The sequence below is a fragment of the Nematostella vectensis genome, chromosome 5 (genome assembly GCF_932526225.1).
Source record: "Nematostella vectensis chromosome 5, jaNemVect1.1, whole genome shotgun sequence".
Taxonomy (NCBI): Eukaryota; Metazoa; Cnidaria; class Anthozoa; order Actiniaria; family Edwardsiidae; genus Nematostella; species Nematostella vectensis.
In genome coordinates this window covers 1,329,663-1,354,016 of record NC_064038.1, presented here as the reverse complement: position 1 = coordinate 1,354,016, position 24,354 = coordinate 1,329,663, and the positions used below count along the sequence as shown (strand labels likewise).

At 42.8% G+C, this 24,354-nt stretch overlaps 1 protein-coding gene and 1 long non-coding RNA gene across 5 annotated transcripts; one reads left to right on the top strand and one right to left on the bottom strand.

Annotated features, from left to right (window-relative positions):
• Positions 1–2,747: 2,747 nt before the first annotated feature.
• LOC5502628 (amiloride-sensitive sodium channel subunit beta) lies at positions 2,748–14,304 on the bottom strand. 2 transcript variants are annotated; one of them, XM_048728127.1, is made up of 13 exons: positions 14,131–14,304; positions 11,496–11,767; positions 10,901–10,985; positions 9,916–10,204; positions 9,301–9,440; positions 8,759–8,922; positions 7,130–7,243; positions 6,480–6,585; positions 5,249–5,327; positions 4,637–4,694; positions 4,336–4,394; positions 4,123–4,198; positions 2,748–3,771 (listed from the first exon to the last, which is right to left on the bottom strand). In XM_048728127.1, exons 2-13 carry the CDS (start codon positions 11,760–11,762, stop codon positions 3,544–3,546), a joined length of 1,665 nt encoding a protein of 554 aa, XP_048584084.1. In that variant the 5' UTR covers positions 11,763–11,767; positions 14,131–14,304; the 3' UTR covers positions 2,748–3,543. The 2 variants fall into 2 exon arrangements, with proteins under 2 accessions (XP_048584084.1, XP_048584085.1); XM_048728128.1 differs by lacking the exons at positions 10,901–10,985; positions 11,496–11,767; positions 14,131–14,304 and adding an exon at positions 10,306–10,432.
• A 1,542-nt stretch (positions 14,305–15,846) lies between these two features.
• Positions 15,847–23,389, top strand: LOC116607442. Of its 3 annotated transcripts, none has more exons than XR_007308184.1 (6): positions 15,858–16,178; positions 18,563–18,718; positions 19,634–20,010; positions 20,097–20,158; positions 22,579–22,646; positions 22,965–23,389. It is a non-coding gene; the product is annotated as an uncharacterized LOC116607442 (long non-coding RNA). The 3 variants fall into 3 exon arrangements; XR_007308183.1 differs by having other exon boundaries at positions 20,092–20,158; XR_007308182.1 differs by having other exon boundaries at positions 15,847–16,178; positions 19,634–20,158.
• Positions 23,390–24,354: the final 965 nt, after the last annotated feature.

The following is a 24,354-nucleotide window of genomic DNA, read 5'->3' as shown; positions in this document are numbered from 1 at the left end:
GACAAGGTGTGACTGGAAAGTGTGCGTGTGACAGGGCGTGACAAGGTGTGACTGGAAAGTGTGCGTGTGACAGGGCGTGACAAGGTGTGACTGGAAAGTGTGCGTGTGACATGGCGTGACAAGGTGTGACTGGAAAGTGTGCGTGTGACAGGGCGTGACAAGGTGTGACTGGAAAGTGTGCGTGTGACAGGGCGTGACTGGAAAGTGTGCGTGTGACAGGGCGTGACAAGGTGTGACTGGAAAGTGTGCGTGTGACAGGGCGTGACAAGGTGTGACTGGAAAGTGTGCGTGTGACAGGGCGTGACAAGGTGTGACTGGAAAGTGTGCATGTGACATGGCGTGACAAGGTGTGACTGGAAAGTGTGCATGTGACATGGCGTGACAAGGTGTGACTGGAAAGTGTGCGTGTGACAGGGCGTGACAAGGTGTGACTGGAAAGTGTGCGTGTCACAGGGTGTGACTGGAAAGTGTGCATGTGACATGGCGTGACAAGGTGTGACTGGAAAGTGTGCGTGTGACAGGGCGTGACAAGGTGTGACTGGAAAGTGTGCGTGTCACAGGGTGTGACTGAAAAGTGCGCGTGTGACAGGGCGTGACAAGGTGTGACTGGAAAGTGTGCGTGTCACAGGGCGTGACAAGGTGTGACTGGAAAGTGTGCGTGTCACAGGGCGTGACAAGATGTGACTGGAAAGTGTGCGTGTCACAGGGTGTGACAAGGTGTGACTGGAAAGTGTGCGTGTCACAGGGCGTGACAAGGTGTGACTGGAAAGTGTGCGTGTCACAGGGCGTGACAAGGTGTGACTGGAAAGTGTGCGTGTCACAGGGTGTGACTGGAAAGTGCGCGTGTGACAGGGCGTGACAAGGTGTGACTGGAAAGTGTGCGTGTCACAGGGCGTGACAAGGTGTGACTGGAAAGTGTGCGTGTCACAGGGCGTGACAAGGTGTGACTGGAAAGTGTGCGTGTCACAGGGCGTGACAAGATGTGACTGGAAAGTGTGCGTGTCACAGGGTGTGACAAGGTGTGACTGGAAAGTGTGCGTGTCACAGGGCGTGACAAGGTGTGACTGGAAAGTGTGCGTGTGACAGGGCGTGACAAGGTGTGACTGGAAAGTGTGCGTGTGACAGGGCGTGACAAGGTGTGACTGGAAAGTGTGCGTGTCACAGGGTGTGACTGGAAAGTGCGCGTGTGACAGGGCGTGACAAGGTGTGACTGGAAAGTGTGCGTGTGACAGGGTGTGACAAGGCGTGACTGGAAAGTGTGCGTGTCACAGGGCGTGACAAGGTGTGACTGGAAAGTGTGCGTGTGACAGGGCGTGACAAGGTGTGACTGGAAAGTGTGCGTGTCACAGGGCGTGACAAGATGTGACTGGAAAGTGTGCGTGTCACAGGGTGTGACAAGGTGTGACTGGAAAGTGTGCGTGTGACAGGGCGTGACAAGATGTGACTGGAAAGTGTGCGTGTCACAGGGTGTGACTGGAAAGTGCGCGTGTGACAGGGCGTGACAAGGTGTGACTGGAAAGTGTGCGTGTCACAGGGCGTGACAAGGTGTGACTGGAAAGTGTGCGTGTCACAGGGCGTGACAAGGTGTGACTGGAAAGTGTGCGTGTCACAGGGTGTGACAAGGTGTGACTGGAAAGTGTGCGTGTGACAGGGCGTGACAAGGTGTGACTGGAAAGTGTGCGTGTCACAGGGTGTGACTGGAAAGTGCGCGTGTGACAGGGCGTGACAAGGTGTGACTGGAAAGTGTGCGTGTCACAGGGCGTGACAAGGTGTGACTGGAAAGTGTGCGTGTGACAGGGCGTGACAAGGTGTGACTGGAAAGTGTGCGTGTCACAGGGTGTGACAAGGTGTGACTGGAAAGTGTGCGTGTCACAGGGCGTGACAAGGTGTGACTGGAAAGTGTGCGTGTCACAGGGCGTGACAAGGTGTGACTGGAAAGTGTGCGTGTCACAGGGTGTGACAAGGTGTGACTGGAAAGTGTGCGTGTGACAGGGCGTGACAAGGTGTGACTGGAAAGTGTGCGTGTCACAGGGTGTGACTGGAAAGTGCGCGTGTGACAGGGCGTGACAAGGTGTGACTGGAAAGTGTGCGTGTCACAGGGCGTGACAAGGTGTGACTGGAAAGTGTGCGTGTGACAGGGCGTGACAAGGTGTGACTGGAAAGTGTGCGTGTCACAGGGTGTGACAAGGTGTGACTGGAAAGTGTGCGTGTGACAGGGCGTGACAAGGTGTGACTGGAAAGTGCGCGTGTGACAGGGCGTGACAAGGTGTGACTGGAAAGTGTGCGTGTGACAGGGCGTGACAAGGTGTGACAAGGTGTGACTGGAAAGTGTGCATGTGACAGGGCGTGACAAGATGTGACTGGAAAGTGTGCGTGTGACAGGGCGTGACAAGGTGTGACTGGAAAGTGTGCGTGTGACAAGCCTTCAATCAGACAAGCTGTCAAAAAAAGGGGAGAAATAAATGAGACAAGTTGTTGGAAAAGTAAATGAATAAGAGTTGAAGTTTAAAGAGTTTTGTATTTTTGTTTGTCGGAGTTGTTTCTCACTGTTTTACCCTTTGAATTGCACAGCAAAAGAAAGCTAAAGTTCGGGGTGTTATTAGTGTAGTGCTTATATGTCCATGCTTTCTCTGTGCGAATTAACGCAACGCACTGTCTGGACACCTGGTAAAACCTTTATAGAAAATAGTACTAACAATTATAATAATAACAATAATTACAACAATGCTAAATGATGAAAATTGTAATAATAATAATTTTGTTTATTAAAGCCTTTCGCAGTACAACTGAATTTGAATCTATGAAACTCTCTTATTACAGGAGATGGTATTAAAAGTAGTGATAAAGTAGCAGTAATGATGTTTTCAACGTACAAAAAAGAAAACAGAGTAAAAACTTAAAAATCAGTCAGACCTTTAGTGCGACGCGCGGAGAGAAGAATGATCATTAGCCCGAATGTCAGGCGTTCCTTTCTTTCCCTGGCGCCCGTTTCTCGAAACACCCGAGAATTCTTGGGCCCGAAGAGGTTATTTTGCATTTTTGGCCAAAATTTCGCATGTTTTCCTTTTGGAGAACCGCTTTTATGTTTTAGAACAGTTTTAACATCCACTTGGTTCGTATTCCAAATGATTATGCTCAATAGGGCAATTTTCGAAGTTTTGCTGAAGCCAGAAAGTTACCCGAAAAGTCTCGGGTGACTGCGAGGTCCCGAGAACTTTCTTAATATTTAAGCTTGTGAATTTCGGGCCCGAGAAGTTCGAGAAAGGATCAAAATCTATAAAGAGGATAATCCTTCACATGAATCTTTGTGGTAAAATACTATGTTTGATGATAGTTCAACACATTATATACCATAAATTTTATAGGAATTAGCCAGCTTTTCAAATTTAAGAAATAAAACGTTTTCGGGACCGAGAATTCTCGGGTGTTTCGAGAAACGAGCCCCTGATACTAGGGCTGAGAGAAAATGTGCTGTGTTTTTCCTAAAAATATGGAAATATGTATGAATGGTTTACGTGCTAATGTGCAAGCGACAATTAAATCTTACGGAGCGTACTTATAGTTATCAATAGATTCTAGCTGTAACTGGGAATTGCTCAGCACATTGGGCTCGGGATCCCCTTCGCTATTCACGGTGACCTTTCTTGGCTTTCGACAGAAGACCTTGAAGAAGATGAGTAGCGCAAGCTCTACCACCTCGGCCCCAGTCATCACGGACACGCCGACCCACAGGCCCAACTGTCCTCCGATGTCGGATAAAAAATTGACAAGCTGATAGTAGAGAAATGATAGACATTGAAATCTCACTTGAATGGGTTTAAATGTACATTTGGTTATATATCTTGTAGCGACTGAACGGCATTTTTCTTAATATTCAGTCATTTATTTAGCTTTGTCAAAAACAAGATGAATATAATACAATGTGGGTCATAGCAGGTCCCGACATACTGGGAGAGCTAGAGTTGGAGAGCGATGGGGGGGGGGGGGGGGCTAAGCCCTTATACTGGTCATTTTCTTATCATCATTGTAAACCTGAAAAAGAGGACACGCCCAATCCAACCCCTAACAACATGGGTGCTATGGGTTCCTGTATTCTCGCCATTGCTGAATGCTCAAGCTTACCTCGTACGCTACACTCTCCTCGATGAAATCATAGTTGAGCTCCTTGAAAAATATATTAACCTCAAGATAGTTGTCTCTAAAAATAAGTAATTAAAGAAAGAAATCCCTACGTCAAACAAATGATTGTGATTAGGCTTTTCTTAGATCAGTTGAGTTGTGAAATTTGTTTTTTTGCAAGAAAGATGACATTAACATAAACATTAATTTACATACCGAAACCAGCTTCTCGAGTAGTTGAAGATTCCATCAAACAGGTTGTCAATTATTGAATTCTGGTAACAATACAAAGTTGCATGAGTAACAAACGAAATACCTCTACTGATGTAAAAACCCGATACTCCCCATTCAACCCAACTATACCTTCCTTTTACCGACACGACCCCTCCCATCCACATTCCACCCGACGCCACACCCAATACCAACCCTACCCCAGTTGATTCCCATGTGACCACACACTGGCACGCGACGCTATCAAATAACACACCGAAAACTACCCTAACACACCTTCACTGACCTGATATCTCTGAGATGGCCAGACGGCGAAAGAGGAAGTGAGTCGATATGCCTCCTCTCTGTAGAAATAATAAACACCTACATAAAAATTGCTTCGTCGCTTTCCTTTTTTGCCCTCAACTTAGTAGTCTTTTGACAAAAAGGTTTTGATAATTTTGTCAAGGGTGCCTTTCTTGATTAAACGCCCTGTTCTTGCAAGAACGATCCAGGGATTTTAGAGGCAGATGGCAGTGCATGAAGCCGTGGGGTTGCAGCAGGAATAACTAAAGGTGCCTCCCATAGGGCGCTTTGTAGCCCTCACAAATCCTCTTTTAGATCCGTTTCTGCGGCTCGAGACAAAAGAAAAGCAAAACGAGAACCTGCACTTAGAAACCATTGAGTTTTTGCATTGCAAACACACACAGAAATGAAAACAGCCATCATGTCAGAGAACGACGAAAGAAAACTAAAATATGAATTGAAAATAAGAGCTTTCGGACACTCAAACTTTCTTGTTAATTCGTAAGCGCTAAATAAATTTCTGTCTGCTGGTGTCATTTTCCCCGACAAAAGCAAAGTTTACAATCATTACTAATTTGCACTATTTTTAAACACAATAAATGTGGTACAATACCTGCAAGCTGGTCCACAGGCGGTTGAGCATCCCAACTCATTCCTACTCAGTTTAAATTTCACTTTTGCCAAGCACTCGACTAAAACAGAGAAATACCATATATCTCAATTAAAAACAACCAGCCTCTTAGCAATATACGGGTATCCTGTGCAGCCTCTTAAGCAATATACGGGTATCCTGTGGTTCAGGGCCCCTTGTGTTATCCCAATTATTAGCAACAGGAAACCCAAAAGGATGGCACGTGACTATGTGTAGCAAGGGCGATGTCTTCGGGTCAGGAATTGGCTCAAAGACCTACTACAATAAGCCCTTTTACTACAATAAGCCCTTTTACTACAATAAGCCCTTTAAGACCTACTACAAAAAGCCCTTTTACTACAATAAGCCCTTTAAGACCTACTACAATAAGCCCTTTTACTACAATAAGCCCTTTAAGACCTACTACAATAAGCCCTTTTACTACAAAAAGCCCTTTTACTACAATAAGCCCTTTAAAAGAACTAAAAAGTACCAAAAGTCCTCCTCAACCTTCTCTGTTTAGCCACCTCTCCATTCCTACACCTACAGGGACCCTTGGTAGCGCAGTCGCTCTGTTTTAATTCCCATTGTACTGTAAGGCCCTCATTCTTCATAACGAAAAAGTTTTTTGTTGGAAAATACACGACTCACATATCGTGCTGTTCAAAGTGTCAGACGGACTCACCTATCGTGCTGTTCAAAGTGTCACAGACTGACTCACCTATCGTGCTATTCAAAGTGTCAGACTGACTCACCTATCGTGCTGTTCAAAGCGTCACAGACTGACTCAACTACCGTGCTGTTCAAAGCGTCAGACTGACTCACCTATCGTGCTGTTCAAAGTGTCACAGACTGACTCAACTACCGTGCTGTTCAAAGCGTCAGAATGACTCACCTATCGTGCTGTTTAAAGCGTCAGACTGACTCACCTATCGTGCTGTTCAAAGTGTCAAAGACTGACTCACATATCATGCTATTCAAAGCGTCAAAGACTGACTCACATATCGTGCTGTTCAAAGTGTCACAGACTGACTCACATATCGTGCTGTTCAAAGTGTCAGACTGACTCACCTATCGTGCTATTCAAGCTGTTACAGACTGACTCACCTATCGTGCTATTCAAAGTGTCAGACTGACTCACCTATCGTGCTGTTCGAAGTGTCACAGACTGACTCACCTATCGTGCTGTTCGAAGTGTCACAGACTGACTCACCTATCGTGCTGTTCAAAGTGTCGCAGACGCTGTCGGTGGGAAAGCGGTATTCCATGCATTTGCATTCATGCATCTGGTGATACGCCAGGCACGAGAGTACGCATGCCTGGAAATGTCAAATTAAAAACTTGTTGTTATTGTTTCATTCAAAAATGAAAGTAAATTTATTTGTAGAAATTTCATAGATTTTAATCACCGTATAATCCACAGAATCCCAAATAATCAACCCTCCTATGGTGCTAGTCATTAGTGGGAATCTATAGGATAAAACAGGGAAGTTGTCAGGGGGGGGGGGTCAGGGGCCCAGGCCACCTCCTAGTAGGTCCCCCTTCTAGCAGTAACGTATAGGATATCAATTGAAATACAGATAAGAAAAAAGAGAGAGAGAGATAATTAAAAATCCTGGCTGCTTCTCCGAACAAAGAAATGTACTCTTCAAAGAAAAATGAAACCTTTTTATTAGAAGTTCGATTTATCGGGATTTAGCAATGAAAAAATATTACATGGAATTTTCCCGACAATTAATCATTAATCATGATTAATAATTTGTTTGCTAACTATTTTCTTGAATAAACCTTTGCTAATAAACAAGTTTGAAATCAGTCACCAGGTGGCCAGGTAAGTTTAATCAATCTCTGTGAAGCACTAACCGTTTTTGAGTACGACGTGTTAAATTTCTGTTTAAATATGTTTTCTGTATTTATGGACGCCTCGTCGGTAACACAGCTTCCGTTGTTATGAGGATCGACTCTCTTAATGTCCATCTGTGTGTTATAAACAGAAGATAGTCACAGCCGTCTACCATTAATCACGAGTTTTTATCTTTGAGTGTTATGTAGATAAAATTTGCTGAAGTAGGGAGGGTATGCAAATTAAGCCTGCGTAGCACACTGCTCTTGTCTGACCGGCGCACGGTCATAGGGAGATAGCACACTGCTCTTGTCTAACCGGCGCACGGTCATAGGGAGATAGCACACTGCTCTTGTCTGACCGGCGCACGGTCATAGGGAGATAGCACACTGCTTTTGTCTAACCGGCGCACGGTCATAGGGAGATAGCACACTGCTCTTGTCTAACCGGCGCACGGTCATAGGGAGATAGCACACTGCTCTTGTCTAACCGGCGCACGGTCATAGGGAGATAGCACACTGCTCTTGTCTAACCGGCGCACGGTCATAGGGAGATAGCACACTGCTCTTGTCTGACCGGCGCACGGTCATAGGGAGATAGCACACTGCTCTTGTCTAACCGGCGCACGGTCATAGGGAGATAGCACACTGCTCTTGTCTAACCGGCGCACGGTCATAGGGAGATAGCACACTGCTCTTGTCTAACCGGCGCACGGTCATAGGGAGATAGCACACTGCTCTTGTCTAACCGGCGCATGGTCATAGGGAGATAGCACACTGCTCTTGTCTAACCGGCGCATGGTCATAGGGAGATAGCACACTGCTCTTGTCTAACCAGCGCATGGTCATAGGGAGATAGCACACTGCTCTTGTCTAACCCGCGCATGGTCATAGGGAGATAGCACACTGCTCTTGTCTAACCGGCGCATGGTCATAGGGAGATAGCACACTGCTCTTGTCTAACCATAGGGAGATAGCACACTGCTCTTGTCTAACCATAGGGAGATAGCACACTGCTCTTGTCTAACCCGCGCATGGTCATAGGGAGATAGCACACTGCTCTTGTCTAACCCGCGCTTTGTCATAGGGAGATAGCACACTTCTCTTGTCTAACCGGCGCATGGTCATAGGGAGATAGCACACTGCTCTTGTCTAACCCGCGCTTTGTCATAGGGAGATAGCACACTGCTCTTGTCTAACCGGCGCATGGTCATAGGGAGATAGCACACTGCTCTTGTCTAACCCGCGCTTTGTCATAGGGAGATAGCACACTGCTCTTGTCTAACCGGCGCATGGTCATAGGGAGATAGCACACTGCTCTTGTCTAACCCGCGCTTTGTCATAGGGAGATAGCACACTGCTCTTGTCTAACCCGCGCATGGTCATAGGGAGATAGCACACTGCTTTTGTCTAACCGGCGCATGGTCATAGGGAGATAGCACACTGCTCTTGTCTAACCCGCGCTTTGTCATAGGGAGATAGCACACTGCTCTTGTCTAACCGGCGCATGGTGATAGGGAGATAGCACACTGCTCTTGTCTAACCGGCGCATGCTGATAGGGAGATAGCACACTGCTCTTGTCTAACCGGCGCATGCTGATAGGGAGATAGCACACTGCTCAGAATATCGTCAACTTGCCCTTTTCTCACCTTTTCCAATCCTATGTCTGTCGAAAATCCCGGTGCGACTAGAGTTCCTCTTTCCTCCGGAAACGGCATTTGGCCAAAGGGGAAAACCTGGATCATTGCCCCCGCCCTCTTAGTGATCTGATCGATGTACTCCTCTTGTTGGATATTGAGCTGCAGTTGTAGACCTTACATGCCGGTGACGGTGATGGGCATATGATAGACATTAGTATACAGTGGTATCACAGTATCAAACCAAGATAAAATTCAGGATTGAACCGAGTTTGAAAACCAAAACCAAGATCAAACTCATTATGAAACTCAAGATCAAACTCATTATCAAACCCAGCATCAAACCCGAGATCAAACCCAGGATCAAACCAACGATCAAAAGCAAGATTAAACCCGAGATCAAACCATGGATCATACTAAGTATACGCAGTATAAAAGTATGTTTTGAAATAATTATTTCGGGATTTTCTTATAAAATTTGTCATTTAACTTTAAATAAAAGCAAAAGCAAAGTGTGTCTGACAACATTGTTCTGTAAACTCTGTGCTTCTTACCATTCAGAGGCCCCGTGCGATAAATGTGGAGCCTGGACCGAGTGTTCCGGTTCCAGCCGATTGACGGGTTAAAGACAAAGCAGTTCCCAAAACGGTAATGCCAAAAGCTGGTCCAGTATTTTCCCTGTGTGTAATTTGCTCTGAAATTTGAAACGATGATAAACGAAATAACAATAACAACAAGTATAGTATCAATCACAAATAACAATATAATGGCACTTATGATAACGATGATACTGATGATGACAATGGCGGTAATGGAAGTTCTGGGTATAATCAGGCTTACCAGCTTAAAAATGGCAAAAAAACAAGCCGCTGTAGCGAGATGACCAACCGGTTAGAAGCCAATCCGCTGTAGCAGGTTCAGCGTCAACAAATTACCTTGGGTTGAGAACCTTCAAGCTCCTATAGTATACTATGGTCCTCAAGCTCCTGTAGCGGGATGCCAACCGGTTAGAAGCCAACACGCTGTAGCGGGTTTTGATGATGACGATGATGATGATGATGATGATGATGATGATTATGATGACGGTAAGGACAATCATGGCGATTCTTATAATGATAAGGATGATGTATTTGCTATAGCAACACTAGTTACAGTGTTCGGTTACCTACTTGCAGTCTACGCCTCTCCATGTACACTTATAAACCATATCGTCAAACTGGTGACCCATTGGCTTCAAGTCCGATGGTGAAAGCTTAGCAATCGTAATCGATACCAACTCCTCTAATCGATATTCATCTGATAACTGTTCAGGGTTTTCAAAACCCATTTCTTCGAGTTCCTTGGTGACCTCTGGGTCGGAATCCTCCGGGCGGGGGGACGAGGTGGTACTGACGTTATGTGAGGTTGTGGAGCAATTCCGCAGTCGTACACACCGCGGCGTCTGTTCCTTTACCATATCTAGAACCAAGCACAAAGGTAGTATTTACTAAAGTTTTATAAAATATGAAATGTCTTGTGAATAACTTTAATTATTAGTTTTTTATTGTTATCAGGGATACCTGTGTGACTGTATGGTATGATGGTAGAGAAGAATTAAAGATTGCGCCCAAAGCCCAAATACGCGATGTTGTTTAACAACGCAACCATTAAAACCGTGAACACCTAGAAATATGTGTGTTACGTTTATTGTCTGAGACTGAGACTTGTTGAGACATGTTTCTAGTTGACTGTGTGAATACCTTGCGAGTGATTGGTCGGAACAGACATTCTATAATATTTCCGGTGTTCACGGATTTACTGGTCGCGCTGTAATTATCCTACTCCTGCTATTTATTATGCATCGACTCTTGCGAAAAACATAAATAATTCAGTTGACCCAATGGCAATAAAGGGGAGAGTGTGTGTGTGGGGGGGGGATTTTGTTTGGCATTGGCTTTTTGAATCCTATAGACAGAAGTTCCTGTCTTCATTGATGAAATGCGCACCCAAAAAAGGTGTTTAGGGGGAACGCAACTTCTCCATCACACATTCCCTTTCTCAGAACTGGTAATTTTTGTGCTCTGGTATTGGGTTTTAATTGGGCCCCGCCCTTTCCCCACCCTCCGGACCCCCCCCCCCCGTCCCGTGCAATGTGAGCTGTACTGGTATCCTTACTAAGAACATTGCTCAGCGTATCTTGCATTACAGACTGTCGAAGGATGTTGAAATTGCAGACGGCCACACTCGGAAATGAGAGCTTCTGGAATGGAACGAAAACAGATATCTGCTTATCTTAAAAATATTTCTCGCAAAAATAATGATTCGCTGATGGGTTAGAGTACCCTGCTATCAGAGCTTTTTCCTGTTTTTTTTTTTTTTTTCATCAGTACACTTATCTTTGTCGCGTCTGTTCTTTCGCGTCTCGTTTAACAAAAACGCGAAAGAACAGAGTCGCGACACGGAAAACGCTCTGCTAGCAGGGAAGGGTTAGACGCCTTTGTAATGTCTATCATACTAAAACGGAAAGTATTTGTGAAGCTCCTTTAGAACCCATTTTTGTGTGACCAGGAGGGGGCGCTTGCTGCCTGTACACGCGCATGATCTAGGGACGGTTGTTATTATTTGTTTGTCTATTATGCATTGCTTATTCCGGGAAAGGCGGCGCTTGTTCATATATTCGTTCGTCTTAGTCGAGGTACTTAATCGGGGAAGGCGCTTTTTTAAAGGCGCAGCAATCACGGTATGTTCTCATTCCAATGTGCCATGTTACCTCGCTGTGTTTGAGTGAGATGACCGTGTTGACTGGGCGGTCTTGATATTTCTCATAAAGAGAATAAAGCTGTGTGCTTGCGTAAGCCACCGCTCCCACAAATAAGAAAAACCAGGTGATCCGGAATAACAGGTAAGGCGAGTCAGTCACTCGACCCAGTCCTCCGAAGGACGTATAACCACAGAATTCCCGCAAAAGAGCAGTGAACGACTGGCACCTGGTCTGGTCCTTTTCTCCTTTCTTGGTCTCGTTGGAATGTGAATCCATCTCACCTGATGATAATATAAGCTGAGACTGCGGGCAAATATGAGTCTTTATCGAGACGGCAGATATCCCTCCACTCTTCACCCCCTTAAAACATGCACGGCATATGTACCTCCAGTCTTCACCCCCTTAATACATGCACGGCATATATCCCTCTACTCTTCACCCCCTTAATACATGCACGGCATATATCCCTCTACTCTTCACCCCCTTAATACATGCACGGCATATATCCCTCCACTCTTCACCCCCTTAATACATGCACGGCATATATCCCTCCACTCTTCACCCCCTTAATTAATACATGCACGGCATATATCCCTCCACTCTTTACCTCCTTAATACATGCACGGCATATGTACCTCCAGTCTTAACCCCCCAATACATGCACGGCATATGTACCTCCAGTCTTTACCCCCAATACATGCACGGCATATATCCCTCTACTCTTCACCCCCTTAATACATGCACGGCATATATCTCTTCACCCCCTTAATACATGCACGACATATATCCCTCCACATTTCTACCTCTTAATACATGCACGGCATATATCCCTCCACTCTTCACCCCCTTAATACATGCACGACATATATCCCTCCACTCTTCACCCCCTTAATTAATACATGCACGGCATATATCCCTCCACTCTTCACCCCCTTAATACATGCACGGCATATGTACCTCCAGTCTTAACCCCCCAATACATGCACGGCATATGCACCTCCAGTCTTTACCCCCCCCCCCCCCCCAATACATGCACGGCATATATCCCTCTACTCTTCACCCCCTTAATACATGCACGGCATATATCCCTCAACTCTTCACCCCCTTAATACATGCACGACATATATCCCTCCACTCTTCTACCTCTTAATACATGCACGGCATATATCCATCCACTCTTCACCCCTTTAATTAATACATGTACGGCATATATCACTCCACTCTTCACCCTCTTAATAAATGCACGGCATATATCCCTCCACTCTTCACCCCCTTAATACATGCACGGCATATGTACCTCCACTCTTCACCCCCTTAATAAATGCAACTCAAAGTGATTTTTTAACTTGACAAGCTTATTAAACCCCTCTACATTTGAGATGTTTATAATAATAATAGTTCATTTCAACTACCACTATCGCAGGTGATACTGAATTACAGTGGTATGGTCATAACACATGACGAAGTTATTTGTGTACCCTGGCATAGGTCTGCGAGATAAAAATATTTTGTTTGTTGTTTTTTCCTCTCGAATTTCGCTGGTATTTGAGTGTTACCGAAAATGGCGCCTCCAACCTTGTTTCTTTCCTTAGTAGGGAGAGAGAAGTCATAAATTCCGTTAAGAAAACCCAAATCGTGTATTACACGTGAATTTGACAACTACAAGGCATCTTCTTAGTTTTTAGGCAATTTTATCGACAACATTTCACACAAAAAACGCTTTACTCGTCCCCTCTCAGAACAGCCGAATTCCGAGCTACGAACAAGCAATCATTGCCTGGGCTACCTGTGGTCGCATCACTTGCCGTGTTTGGTTGTGTTTTGACAACTACCAAATAAAAAACAGGAAAACATGGCTGAACACGACTCACAATCTTCTCAGCTCGATGAGGAGGAGCTTAAAAAAATGGAAGAAGACTCTGTTCCCAAAATACTAGAAAAAAAAACATCTTGGGCGATGAAAAAGTTCACCGAGTGGTACACGAAGCGAAGTGTTGAATGTGATTTTCACAGTATCAGCTCCTCGGATCTTGGAGGCATTTTACGCCGTTTCTATGCTGAAGTCAAAACAAAAGACAAGAAGGACCTCTCGCCGAGTGCCTTTTGCTTCTAGTGAAACCATTGAGATGGAAAACAGTAATGATTGCAAACAAGGCAGTTTATCTAGGGCAGGCGGGGAAGTTAATATAAGTTTTTCATCCTCGACCGAATTATACTTCTGCAAAGGTTGTCATGCCAAATTGTCACTTTTCCAATTGCACAATAAATTTTAATTCCTACAAGTGACATCCCATTAAACTTTCTATATTATGAAACAGTTGTTTCGTTTACAAAAAGAACCTTAAACACGTGTACATTTGGCAACGTTTGTAAAGTGAATTGAAGCTGTATTTATTAATTATGTTATAACAACTTTCAATGAATAAATATCACGCGAGTCATCTGCGTTTTCCGATATTATTTTTGTTTTTGCGCTTAATGCTCGCCAAAGTTATAATAATAGTAATGTAGATGATGTTCTTGGGCGTAAATATGTTTTGGGCCCTTCTCAGCGCTCGCTGCGTTCGGGCTAAAATGAGCTCGAGTCGGGCCCAAAACATATTTACGCCCGCAAACATTAACTATATTGTTATACGTTTCTTACCTTCTTTCGAACTCTTCGCCACAATTTGTATCAAGTTTGAAAAACAAGTTTTTAGGATTTCATGTCAATATTTATTTTTGAAAGGTTGCATAACCGCGTGAATAGTGTTTTGTCACCTGTCGCTAGATAGGAAAAAGAGCTCGTTCAAGCGCTTAGTGTTTGCTTTTGTCTGCTAACAGAAATAGCGAATAATGTAGTCAACCTGAATTATGCATACGAGTCATGTGCACTCCTTTATTTATTGCGATTCGTCAAGCGGAAAAAGCCAACAATAGTTTGGCGTTATCAGGCGTTATCAGTGTATTATTGTCCACAAAATGGGAATTTGATTGGTTCATTACTCAAGCCCGTCAGTCCGACTTGCGTTAGGAGTGGTTTCGTAAGCTATTAAACTCTATACAATGAGATGTTCGTCTCAGCAGTGAATCAAAATCCGCTTGAATCACGGTGAATTTCATCGATCTTACAACTGAAACAGAGCAGTCTCAAATAATACACGGAAAATCGTATTTTAAAATAACGATGGGATATTAAAAAAACATTGTCCCGCAAGTTGGGTCTAAAGTGGAGGTGGAAGGCTCAAAAATTACTCGAAGGGGCATATTGCTCAACCCCATTCTTCCTCGTTGTGAAAATGTATTTGGTTGTCCCTACTTCGGCCTCCCCTTGGTTTATGCGGACTTTAAAACCGAATTCTTTTTCTTTAGCGAACGCACTTCTCTCGAGCACGTACATCTTTCAGTAAAACATCCCTTAAATAACCTCACAAAAAGAGCTGTATTTCGTAGCTTACCAACCAATACACCTATTTCAAACAAACGCTGCTGGGAGGTAAATTATGGTGTGTTTGTGTGCATGTGTGCGTTTTGTCCTCTGTATTTTAACAAAACCCCTCCCCGAAAGCCCCCGGGGGGGGGGGGGGGGGGTGGTAGGGGGAAGGAAGGGGGACCTGGGTCTGTGGCCTGGCTAGATTAATAACAGAATCTGCTAGCTGCTTAGTGTCAACAAGCAAGTGTTTAACATCTGTCCTTTTATAGATGCGCACTTAATGGCGTCACTGCGTATCATGAACAAAAAAGTACACAACGACACGCAGCGATGCACAGTGCGTGTGCCTTCAATAACGCATGGAACATTGACCAATCAGAGCGCCCGATTCAGAGTGATGTTGTAATATGGCGGGTCACTCTGTCGATGGACATTTTCTTATCTCGAGGGTTCCACTTTAAGTCAAGTGTAGCGTCAACTAGTTATATCCCTTGAGGCTGTTTTTATTTTTTCGATGATAACCGAAAGGGTTATCTTCCATTTTCTGTCATTGACGGATTGTGATGTAGATGATACCCGAGGGCAGGCGTACTTTGCCACTTTCGACAAGGCATACTTATATCCCATCGGCAATTTCCAAACCTTGCTGACAGCGGCACTTACCCAAGATTGTCAAATCGACTTACAATCCATAAACATTTAATACTTGGAGGGTATGACTGACAAAAACCAAGCTTTTTGCAATCGACGCCTTGAAAAAATAATGATAATATTAAAAACTCGACAAGACCTGTATGGGCAAGTAGATAAAACTTGTGCATTTAGCACAAGAAATTCATAAAAGTTGCGTTAAATTTGGATATCCCAAGCACAGCCCCATTGTTGAAATAATCCCAGGATTTAGATGTCAGACTTATGGCCGAGCACTTCGAAAAGCATCGTGTTTTCGCGTCGCAACCTACCCTATAAATACCTCTGAACAGCCAATGGTATTCTCTCATCAGAGGATATGGCCATGTTGCTACTTCTGGCCAACCAATAATATCGCAGGTATTGGAGTAATCCGAGTCTAGGATAGTCTAACGTCTGGCTCGCAAGAATATAAAGCCTACCATTGTTGTGGTTTCTTACAAAGCGCGCCTTTTTGCGTGAGGTAAGGGCAGAAACGGTTTGACGGCGCCTTGACAAGCAGAGAGCCCGGGACAGCTCGTTAGCCATGGCTTCTCTTCTAAGAAGTGTGCTGTTAGTGTCGTTTCTATCTTTATGGACTCTGGCCCAAGGTACGTACGACATAAAAACACACGGACTTTAAAGTAAAGCTAGTACGAAGCTGAGGCAGTAAAATCGGATTCTTTAGTTTATTTCAGTCTATTCTTCTTGGAAAGACATATTTTTCAGGATATTATGATAAGGCTATGCAAACATGATATTAACATTCCTGGCGAAAAAGGAACTTGCCTTTCTTTTCGTTTCCCACTATCAAATAGGGCGTAGTCACTAATGTCGTAGCAATTAATAATTATCTGCTTATTAAAATCTCTCGCCGTCTGTGATTGAGTATCGCTTTGATTTTAATTTGAAGGTGAAGCGGTCTCTATAGAAGACAACATTAATCCGTCTCTTAATCCCAAAATGAATAGTATACCCCCGGGCGAGTACGGGGCTTTCTGCGTTTGAGCGCAAAAATTCTTTATAGCTGAATTCGTATTTGCAGGATCGTCCAGAATTCCAAACCATACAAAAGTTTGATCGATTATATGCACCGAACGAGACAAGTTTAGTTATAGGCAGCTTCCAACAGCGATTCCGTTTGCTTACTTTTTCCAAAATATTTTTTTTGATGCTGGATGTGTTGCCTGCGTAGCTGGCGGTTAGGTTGAGTTACAGAGCAGTAGCTTGTTTTGAATGGCCGCGAGTGAGAGCTGGGGCTAGTGTGCGTCTTACACTAGTTCGAGTATTCTCGAAAATAAAACTGCTCTGAAACTCAACGGAAATGCCAGCGACGCAGGCTACTAGATGTGCGAAAGGCAATCCACTCCAACGCTCTAAAGCATGTAAAACAGGGATTTTACAACGTTCTTACATGCATTCTTTGTTAATCACGTTACGGAGAACAATGTTTAAAGAGTCGGGCTAGTAGGCAATAAACAAATCACCGCAAGCTTATTCTGCAACTTAAACCCTTTTAGTGCTGAAAGCTTTCAAGTAGATGGTAAAGGTGGTGATGGTTTGGTTTTAAGTGTTATATGGTTTGGTTTTTAGTGTAATAAAGAAGGCACAGGCAGTCGATGAGACGGGTATAAACACTGCTTTTCTGTTTTGAATGAGACTCGTCTCTATTTCACCCGTCACTGGTCTATAAGGATGGGTAAATTCTTTGCTCATCGCTTGTTTTCGTGAGCGGTCATGAACCCCGCTCGGGGGATCGTCCGTCTTTCTCGCCGTCACGTGCTAAAAGTATGTACGCACGAACACCTTCTCAAGACCATTTTCAGCAATCGAGGGCTTGATCCTCATTATGAAAAATGTAGCTTGAGTGGCTCTCAAAAGAGATGAAGATTGATGAACTGAAGAACTGAATTAAAACCCCGCAGATTGAAGCATAAAACATGTATAATCCACAGGTAGCCCATTCAAGATCGTTCGTTAAATATTTCAAATCGTGAATCTTGAATCTTGAAAAAGGCGCTTTAATACGGCCAAAGAACACGCAAAAAGTAAACATAAACACAACACTAGACTACACACGTCTTTTCAACTATTTGTTTTTTATTGTTCACAATTTTTTTTTCGCCCTATGTTTACCGTAAAATCAATAGGGACAAATAAAGAGCTTGGTCTACCTGTGTGTATTCGCGCGATATGGAGTATGTTCTAAATCCGGCGATGGTGCGTAATCCGGGACGGATTCGGAACGTGTGACTCGAAACGTTATTTCGGATGAGTAATTCAAAACACGTGGCTCTGGACGCTCCTGTAAGCGCCAGTGAGCCCTGAACAGATGAGGAGGAAATATGGGGGATGGGGAGACACCAGCTCAGTAGAAATACCAATACTAATAGAATGATTAGTGCCTGCGCTACAAACAAAAATTACTATGAGAATTAAGTGTGATAAAATCTGGATGGTATACGTATTTCTACCAGAATGCGCATATTTCATTTTCCGGATATTTTTTTTTATCTATAAACGAACTAGCAACATGAGTGTGGCACTTTTTGTAAGGTCCTTGTATTCACTGAGCTTAATCATACTCTCTTGGCTTTATATCAGAATTCCTTTTCAAGAGTATGCCACTGTTTGTAAGGTCCTTGTATTCACTGAGCTTAATCATACTCTCTTGGCTTTATATGAGAATTCCTTTTCAAGAGTATGCCACTGTTTGTAAGGTCCTTGTATTCACTGCGCTTAATCATACTCTCTTGGCTTTATATGAGAATTTCTGACATTCTTTAATACTGCTGGTAGGGTAAATACTACCAGGCTCATCCTTATTTTGGGGTAGGGAGGGGGTGGGGGGAGGTTAAGACGGGGGGGGGGGGGTGTGCTTAGTTCATATTTTAAGTCTAAGGGGGTTGGGGCTTATTAAAAACTGAGAGCTAGACCGAGCGTATTTACGGTACTCTAGACACTTTTCAGAGATTGAGAGAAATTGTTATTTCAGGCCAAGATGTTCCGGGGACTTGTCCGGTATTTCCAACACCCCAGGAATGTCCCCCTGAGCCGGACAACGACTGTGAGAACGACGCGCAGTGTACACTTGCCCACCCTGGACTCGGCCTCAAGTGCTGCAAGGAGGGGTGCGACCTCCGCTGCGTGCGTAAGTAAAATCTGGTTAAACAGAACGGTAGCCCGTTTTAATGCCCGTAATAAGTGCTGCGTGAGTAAGTAAAACCTGGTTAAACAGAACGGTGGTCCGTTATAATGCCCGTGATGTTGCGTGCGTCAGTAAAACCTGGTTAAACAGAACGGTAGCCCGTTATAATGCCCGTGATATGTGCTGCGTACGTCAGTCAAACCTGGTTAAACAGAACGGTAGCCCGTTTTAATGCCCGTGATATGTGCTGCGTGCGTTAGTAAAACCTGGTTAAACAGAACGGTAGCCCGTTATAATGCCCGTGATATGTGCTGCGTACGTCAGTCAAACCTGGTTAAACAGAACGGTAGCCCGTTATAATGCCCGTGATACGTGCTGCGTGCGTCAGTCAAACCTGATTGAACAGAACAGCAGCTCGTTATAACGCCCGTGATATGTGCTGCGTGCGTCAGTCAAACCTAACAGAACAGCAGCTCGTTATTAGCAAATTATATACAGATATAAATAAAGAAATAGGGGTTCTACCTGAAACATTGCATATACGAAATATTGAAAAAAAAAATGCTTGATATATTTTATAAACCAAGTATAAGTAGGTTGTTGTCTCGAATAACAATCAATCAAACTTTTTCCGTTATTTTCATAGCCTATAGACATTACAGGCCAATGAAATTCCGCTTCAATAACCGTTCTTTTGGCGCCCTATAATTGTTTACGCCGAGTACTTTCCACGTAAACTTTCAGGAATTCGTGTTTATTACGATTTTACAAGCCGCCATTTAACAGTAGGCCCAGAGCCTAACGCTTTAGAAAACCACAGGTTTACCGCGCGCTCCCCCAGGCCCTTTTAGACTATTTGGAAAAAAGACAGCCATTGAAAAACATCGTATATTGTTATTTTTGTATTTTGTTTTTCAGCTCCGATTCCTCCACCGACCCCTCCTCCACAAAGGGTATTTCAGCTCTTTTACACAAGCAACGGAAAACTAATCCACTAACCAGCTAACAGTACCACTCACTAAAAGCTCGTATGCATGCCTCTGGATCGGCAACATGAAGGCTTTTCTTATCGATTTTAGCAAGCTCTCGCGCTAAAATCGATGAAATATTAAGACATTGAGGGTTTTGTTTAAGCACACGTCATTCCCATGGCTTTCTGAAGATTTAAAAAGCAAGTCTGATTTTTCTTGATAAAATAAACTTGAAGTTATGGCGAAGAGACTATTTAATTCACGGAATGCCTGGATCGGAAGCAAAGGAATGCGCTCGGAGCGGATGATAGAGGAAAGAATAAGGTAAGTGTTGTCGATTTTAAAACTCCTGTTTCGTTTTTTTTTTCTGGGCTTTGTTTTTGTTTTATCTTCATTTTTTTTTAGAGTAGAATGCGCTTGTCAAGGTCGATACACTCCAAACATCAAGCAACTTGCGCCAGGACTTCTCAAGGTACACGCCACAGGTTTCCCAATCGTCTCTATGAGTTTATAGAAGTGCTGAATGCAGAACACTAAAAAGTGTTACATAAAGGTGTACAGTATTCTTCTCCACCACACCGTACGCAATGATCAGACGAAATAGCTAAAACAATCAATAGACAGAAGATAAACAGACAGAATAAATAGATACAAAAACGCTTCCCAGCATGCCCTTCTCTTGCGGTTAAAAACGACTGTCCCTCTCCCCCGCTTGGGCTGCCTTTTTGGATTGTTTTCATTGTGTCTTTTGTTTCCAAAATCGTTACGAAGGTAAAATAATGACCCCCCCTTGACAAAAAGTTAGATCCGCCCCTGGTCCCCAGCAATGTTTGGCAATGTAATGTTGGCGCTATCTTTGCATCGACTTCTGAACAACAAGCGTATTGCCTCTTTGCCTGGAAATGAATGATTTCGTTGGTTTTAACCATGTTAGGATGTTGAATACATTTGCCTCTTTGCCTGGAAATGAATGATTTCGTTGCTTTTAACCATGTTTGAATGTTGAATACATTTTGCCTCTTTGCCTGGGAATGAATGATTTCGTTGCTTTTAACCATGTTTGAATGTTGAATAGATTTGCCTCTTTGCCTGAAAATGAATGATTTCGTTACTTTTAACCATGTTAGCATATTGAATACATTTGCCTCTTTGCCTGTAAATGAATGATTTCGTTGGTTTTAACCATGTTTGAATGTTGAATACTTGCCTCTTTGCCTGGAAATGAATGATTTCGTTGCTTTTAACCATGTTAGTATATTTAATACATTTGGCTCTGGCTGGAAATGAATGATTTCGTTAGTTTTAACCATGTTAGGATGTTGAATACATTTGCCTCTTTGCCTGGAAATGAATGATTTCGTTACTTTTAACCATGTTTGAATGTTGAATACTTGCCTCTTTGCCTGGAAATGAATGATTTCGTTGCTTTTAACCATGTTAGTATATTTAATACATTTGGCTCTGGCTGGAAATGAATGATTTCGTTAGTTTTAACCATGTTAGGATGTTGAATACATTTGCCTCTTTGCCTGGAAATGAATGATTTCGTTGGTTTTAACCATGTTAGGATGTTGAATAGATTTGCCTCTTTGCCTGGAAATGAATGATTTCGTTGGTTTTAATACCATGTTAGGATGTTGAATACATTTGCCTCTTTGCCTGGGAATGAATGATTTCGTTACTTTTAACCATGTTTGAATGTTGAATACATTTGCCTCTTTGCCTGGAAATGAATGATTTCGTTGCTTTTAACCATGTTTGAATGTTGAATACATTTGCCTCTTTGCCTGGAAATGAATGATTTCGTTGCTTAACCATGTTTGGATGTTGAATACATTTTGCCTCTTTGCCTGGAAATGAATGATTTCGTTACTTTTAACCATGTTAGGAGGTTGAATACATTTGCCTCTTTGCCTGTAAATGAATGATTTCGTTGGTTTTAACCATGTTAGAATGTTGAATACATTTGCCTCTTTGCCTGGAAATGAATGATTTCGTTGGTTTTAACCATGTTAGGATGTTGAATACATTTGCCTCTTTGCCTGGAAATGAATGATTTCGTTGGTTTTAATACCATGTTAGGATGTTGAATACATTTGCCTCTTTGCCTGGAAATGAATGATTTCGTTGGTTTTAATACCATGTTAGGATGTTGAATACATTTGCCTCTTTGCCTGGAAATGAATGATTTCGTTGGTTTTAATACCATGTTAGGATGTTGAATATATTTGCCTCTTTGCCTGGAAATGAATGATTTCGTTGCTTTTAACCATGTTAGTATATTTAATACATTTGGCTCTGGCTGGAAATGAACTTGCCGTTGACAAAGTGTACCGAGCATTGTGCACAAGGACAGCATCGCAATTCCTGGTTTAAAGGCAGTCGGGCGAATAGCACATGTAAGGACGCGTTTTTACTCGTGATTCCGGAATGAGAATGATTAAACTACAAAAAACGCGCGTTCGTTTATCCCGCGTTTCCATTCCGGAATTGAATGAAGGCCATTCCACCCATTCTGCTACCTGTAGCAGAATGGCTGGAATGCCATTCTGAACATTCTCTACCAACCATTCCCATTCCAGAATGATAGGAAAAAAACGCGTCCTAACTCTCCCTGACACAAAGAAGCAAAGAATACGAGTGAATGGCAGCGACAACAAGTATTCTTTAAATTGTTTAAATTTCTAGATAATAACGATCTGTACGATAGATCGAAAGAAAATAACCGGCCGCTATAACCGTTTTTGTTATCACGTAGCTTGCATGTATAAAAAGACGAAGTTTGTTACGATATAACATGGCGCTGAGACAAATAAGCAAGGCATATAACCGCATGGGATTTGAGGTGAAACTTTTAGGCATTTCATTCTAATATTCATTCTTATTTTTCAGTATACTTAAGTGCTTCCCATTAGTCACTCTGACTCCAAGACAGAGATGATTGTAGTAGCGACAAAAGGGTATGTAAAATGATCACTATAATGATATAATAGTGTGATTCCAGAAAAGACAACAAATTTTGGTCAAATGAGAAGTTCCTTGAAAAGTTTTCTCGATAACAGATCCCCGAAACAAAGTTCTTTTTTGGGGGAGGGGGTGGGGAGAGGAATGGAATCTTTTCTGAAATCACATTTCAGTCCAACATTTAAAAAAAAAAATGAGAGCATAGCTATGTTAGATGTCACATCTCTTATCTTATGCCAAGAGTTTCTTTTGGTGATACTAATGAATTAACGTCCCTAGAATTCAAACCTCCTTTTATATTATTTCTATTACAGGATGTTTTGTATGTTATTGAGCAACTCGTCCTCGCTTCATATCAGGAGCAACTTAGTGCGGCAACAAACAGTCCAAGACACTGAATCACAGCAAAGAGCGATAATATGAAACGGAAAAGTCATATCAATTAAGAGTGTAAAAAAAATGTATCATCAAACGAGACAGGGATAAAACATTTGTACAATTCTACAAGTCTTGTTCATTTCCTAGAAACATTATTTTTTTGATGGTCCGTTGTTATACAGTAATTGATGGTTTTATTGTCACTAATATCCCAACCAGTGTTATATTGTTGCATTTACAGTAAAACTCACATAGGAATACCTATTTTTATTTGTTCAATGTCTAATCACGACTCTGATCCCTCTTGTCTGAAAGTTTACTGTAGTAAAAAAGTCATTGGAAATTAAAATGTGAATTTGGATTCCTGTAAAGCTGATAAATCCATGCTACAATAGAAGCTGCTCCATTCTACATATTGCTGAAGCATAAGACAAACTAATAAATTTTTCGATAATAATGATGCCCAAAAGGGTGGCTTGTATATTTTTAAATAAAAATTAAAATTACTACAAATATAGTTTATAAACTGTGTACTTCGGAATTGTCATCCATGTGGGATAGCGTCAAGAGGCTGAGACTGTAGTATAAACTGCGCATCTTGACTGCGCAACATGTCATCTCAAGAGGATGACTTAGAACCGTAACAACGATTCACGCGGGATTCTTTGGCTAGCGGCGCCTCGCGGAAACCTTACTAGAGCCCCGTAGCTTCTCCAAAGGCAAAATTATCCTATTTTTTTAGTAATATGTGGTTTTTGTTGGAAGATCATAAAAGCTATACATAGGGCTATGTCTAGAATAAAAAAGCCCAAAATGTCGCGATCTCGTACCAGAACAATGAATACAATACACCAAAAACTGGAAATCGACTCTGCCAAATTTTCGTCTTTAATAAGACTTCTTTAATAAGACTTCTTCAGTCTTATTAAAGACGAAAATTTGGCAGAGTCGATTTCCAGTTTTTGGTGTATTGTAGGGCTATGTCTACTGATAGTTGTACCATTGATTGCTTCGATGCGTGCCCGATAGGAGATCAAGTTTGCTACTCTTTATCATCTATAAGTAATCTGCAATGAGACCACAAGACACACATCAAACTCCTTTGTAGGGCCGTTTTCTTCCACGATCAAGCCTTTAACCAAGCCTCGCATCTCTCCAGGACTTGTGATGGCTTAGGGAAAGGAATAAATATCGCTTTGCCTTTCTAGTCACTTTTTCAGCGAGCTGTGAGGCTTTTCGGGATATCTTGAGTCGCTAGTATCAATCAATCAATCATCTATATTTTGCTCATAATTCTGTTTCTTTACATAGGTATATACTAAAGGA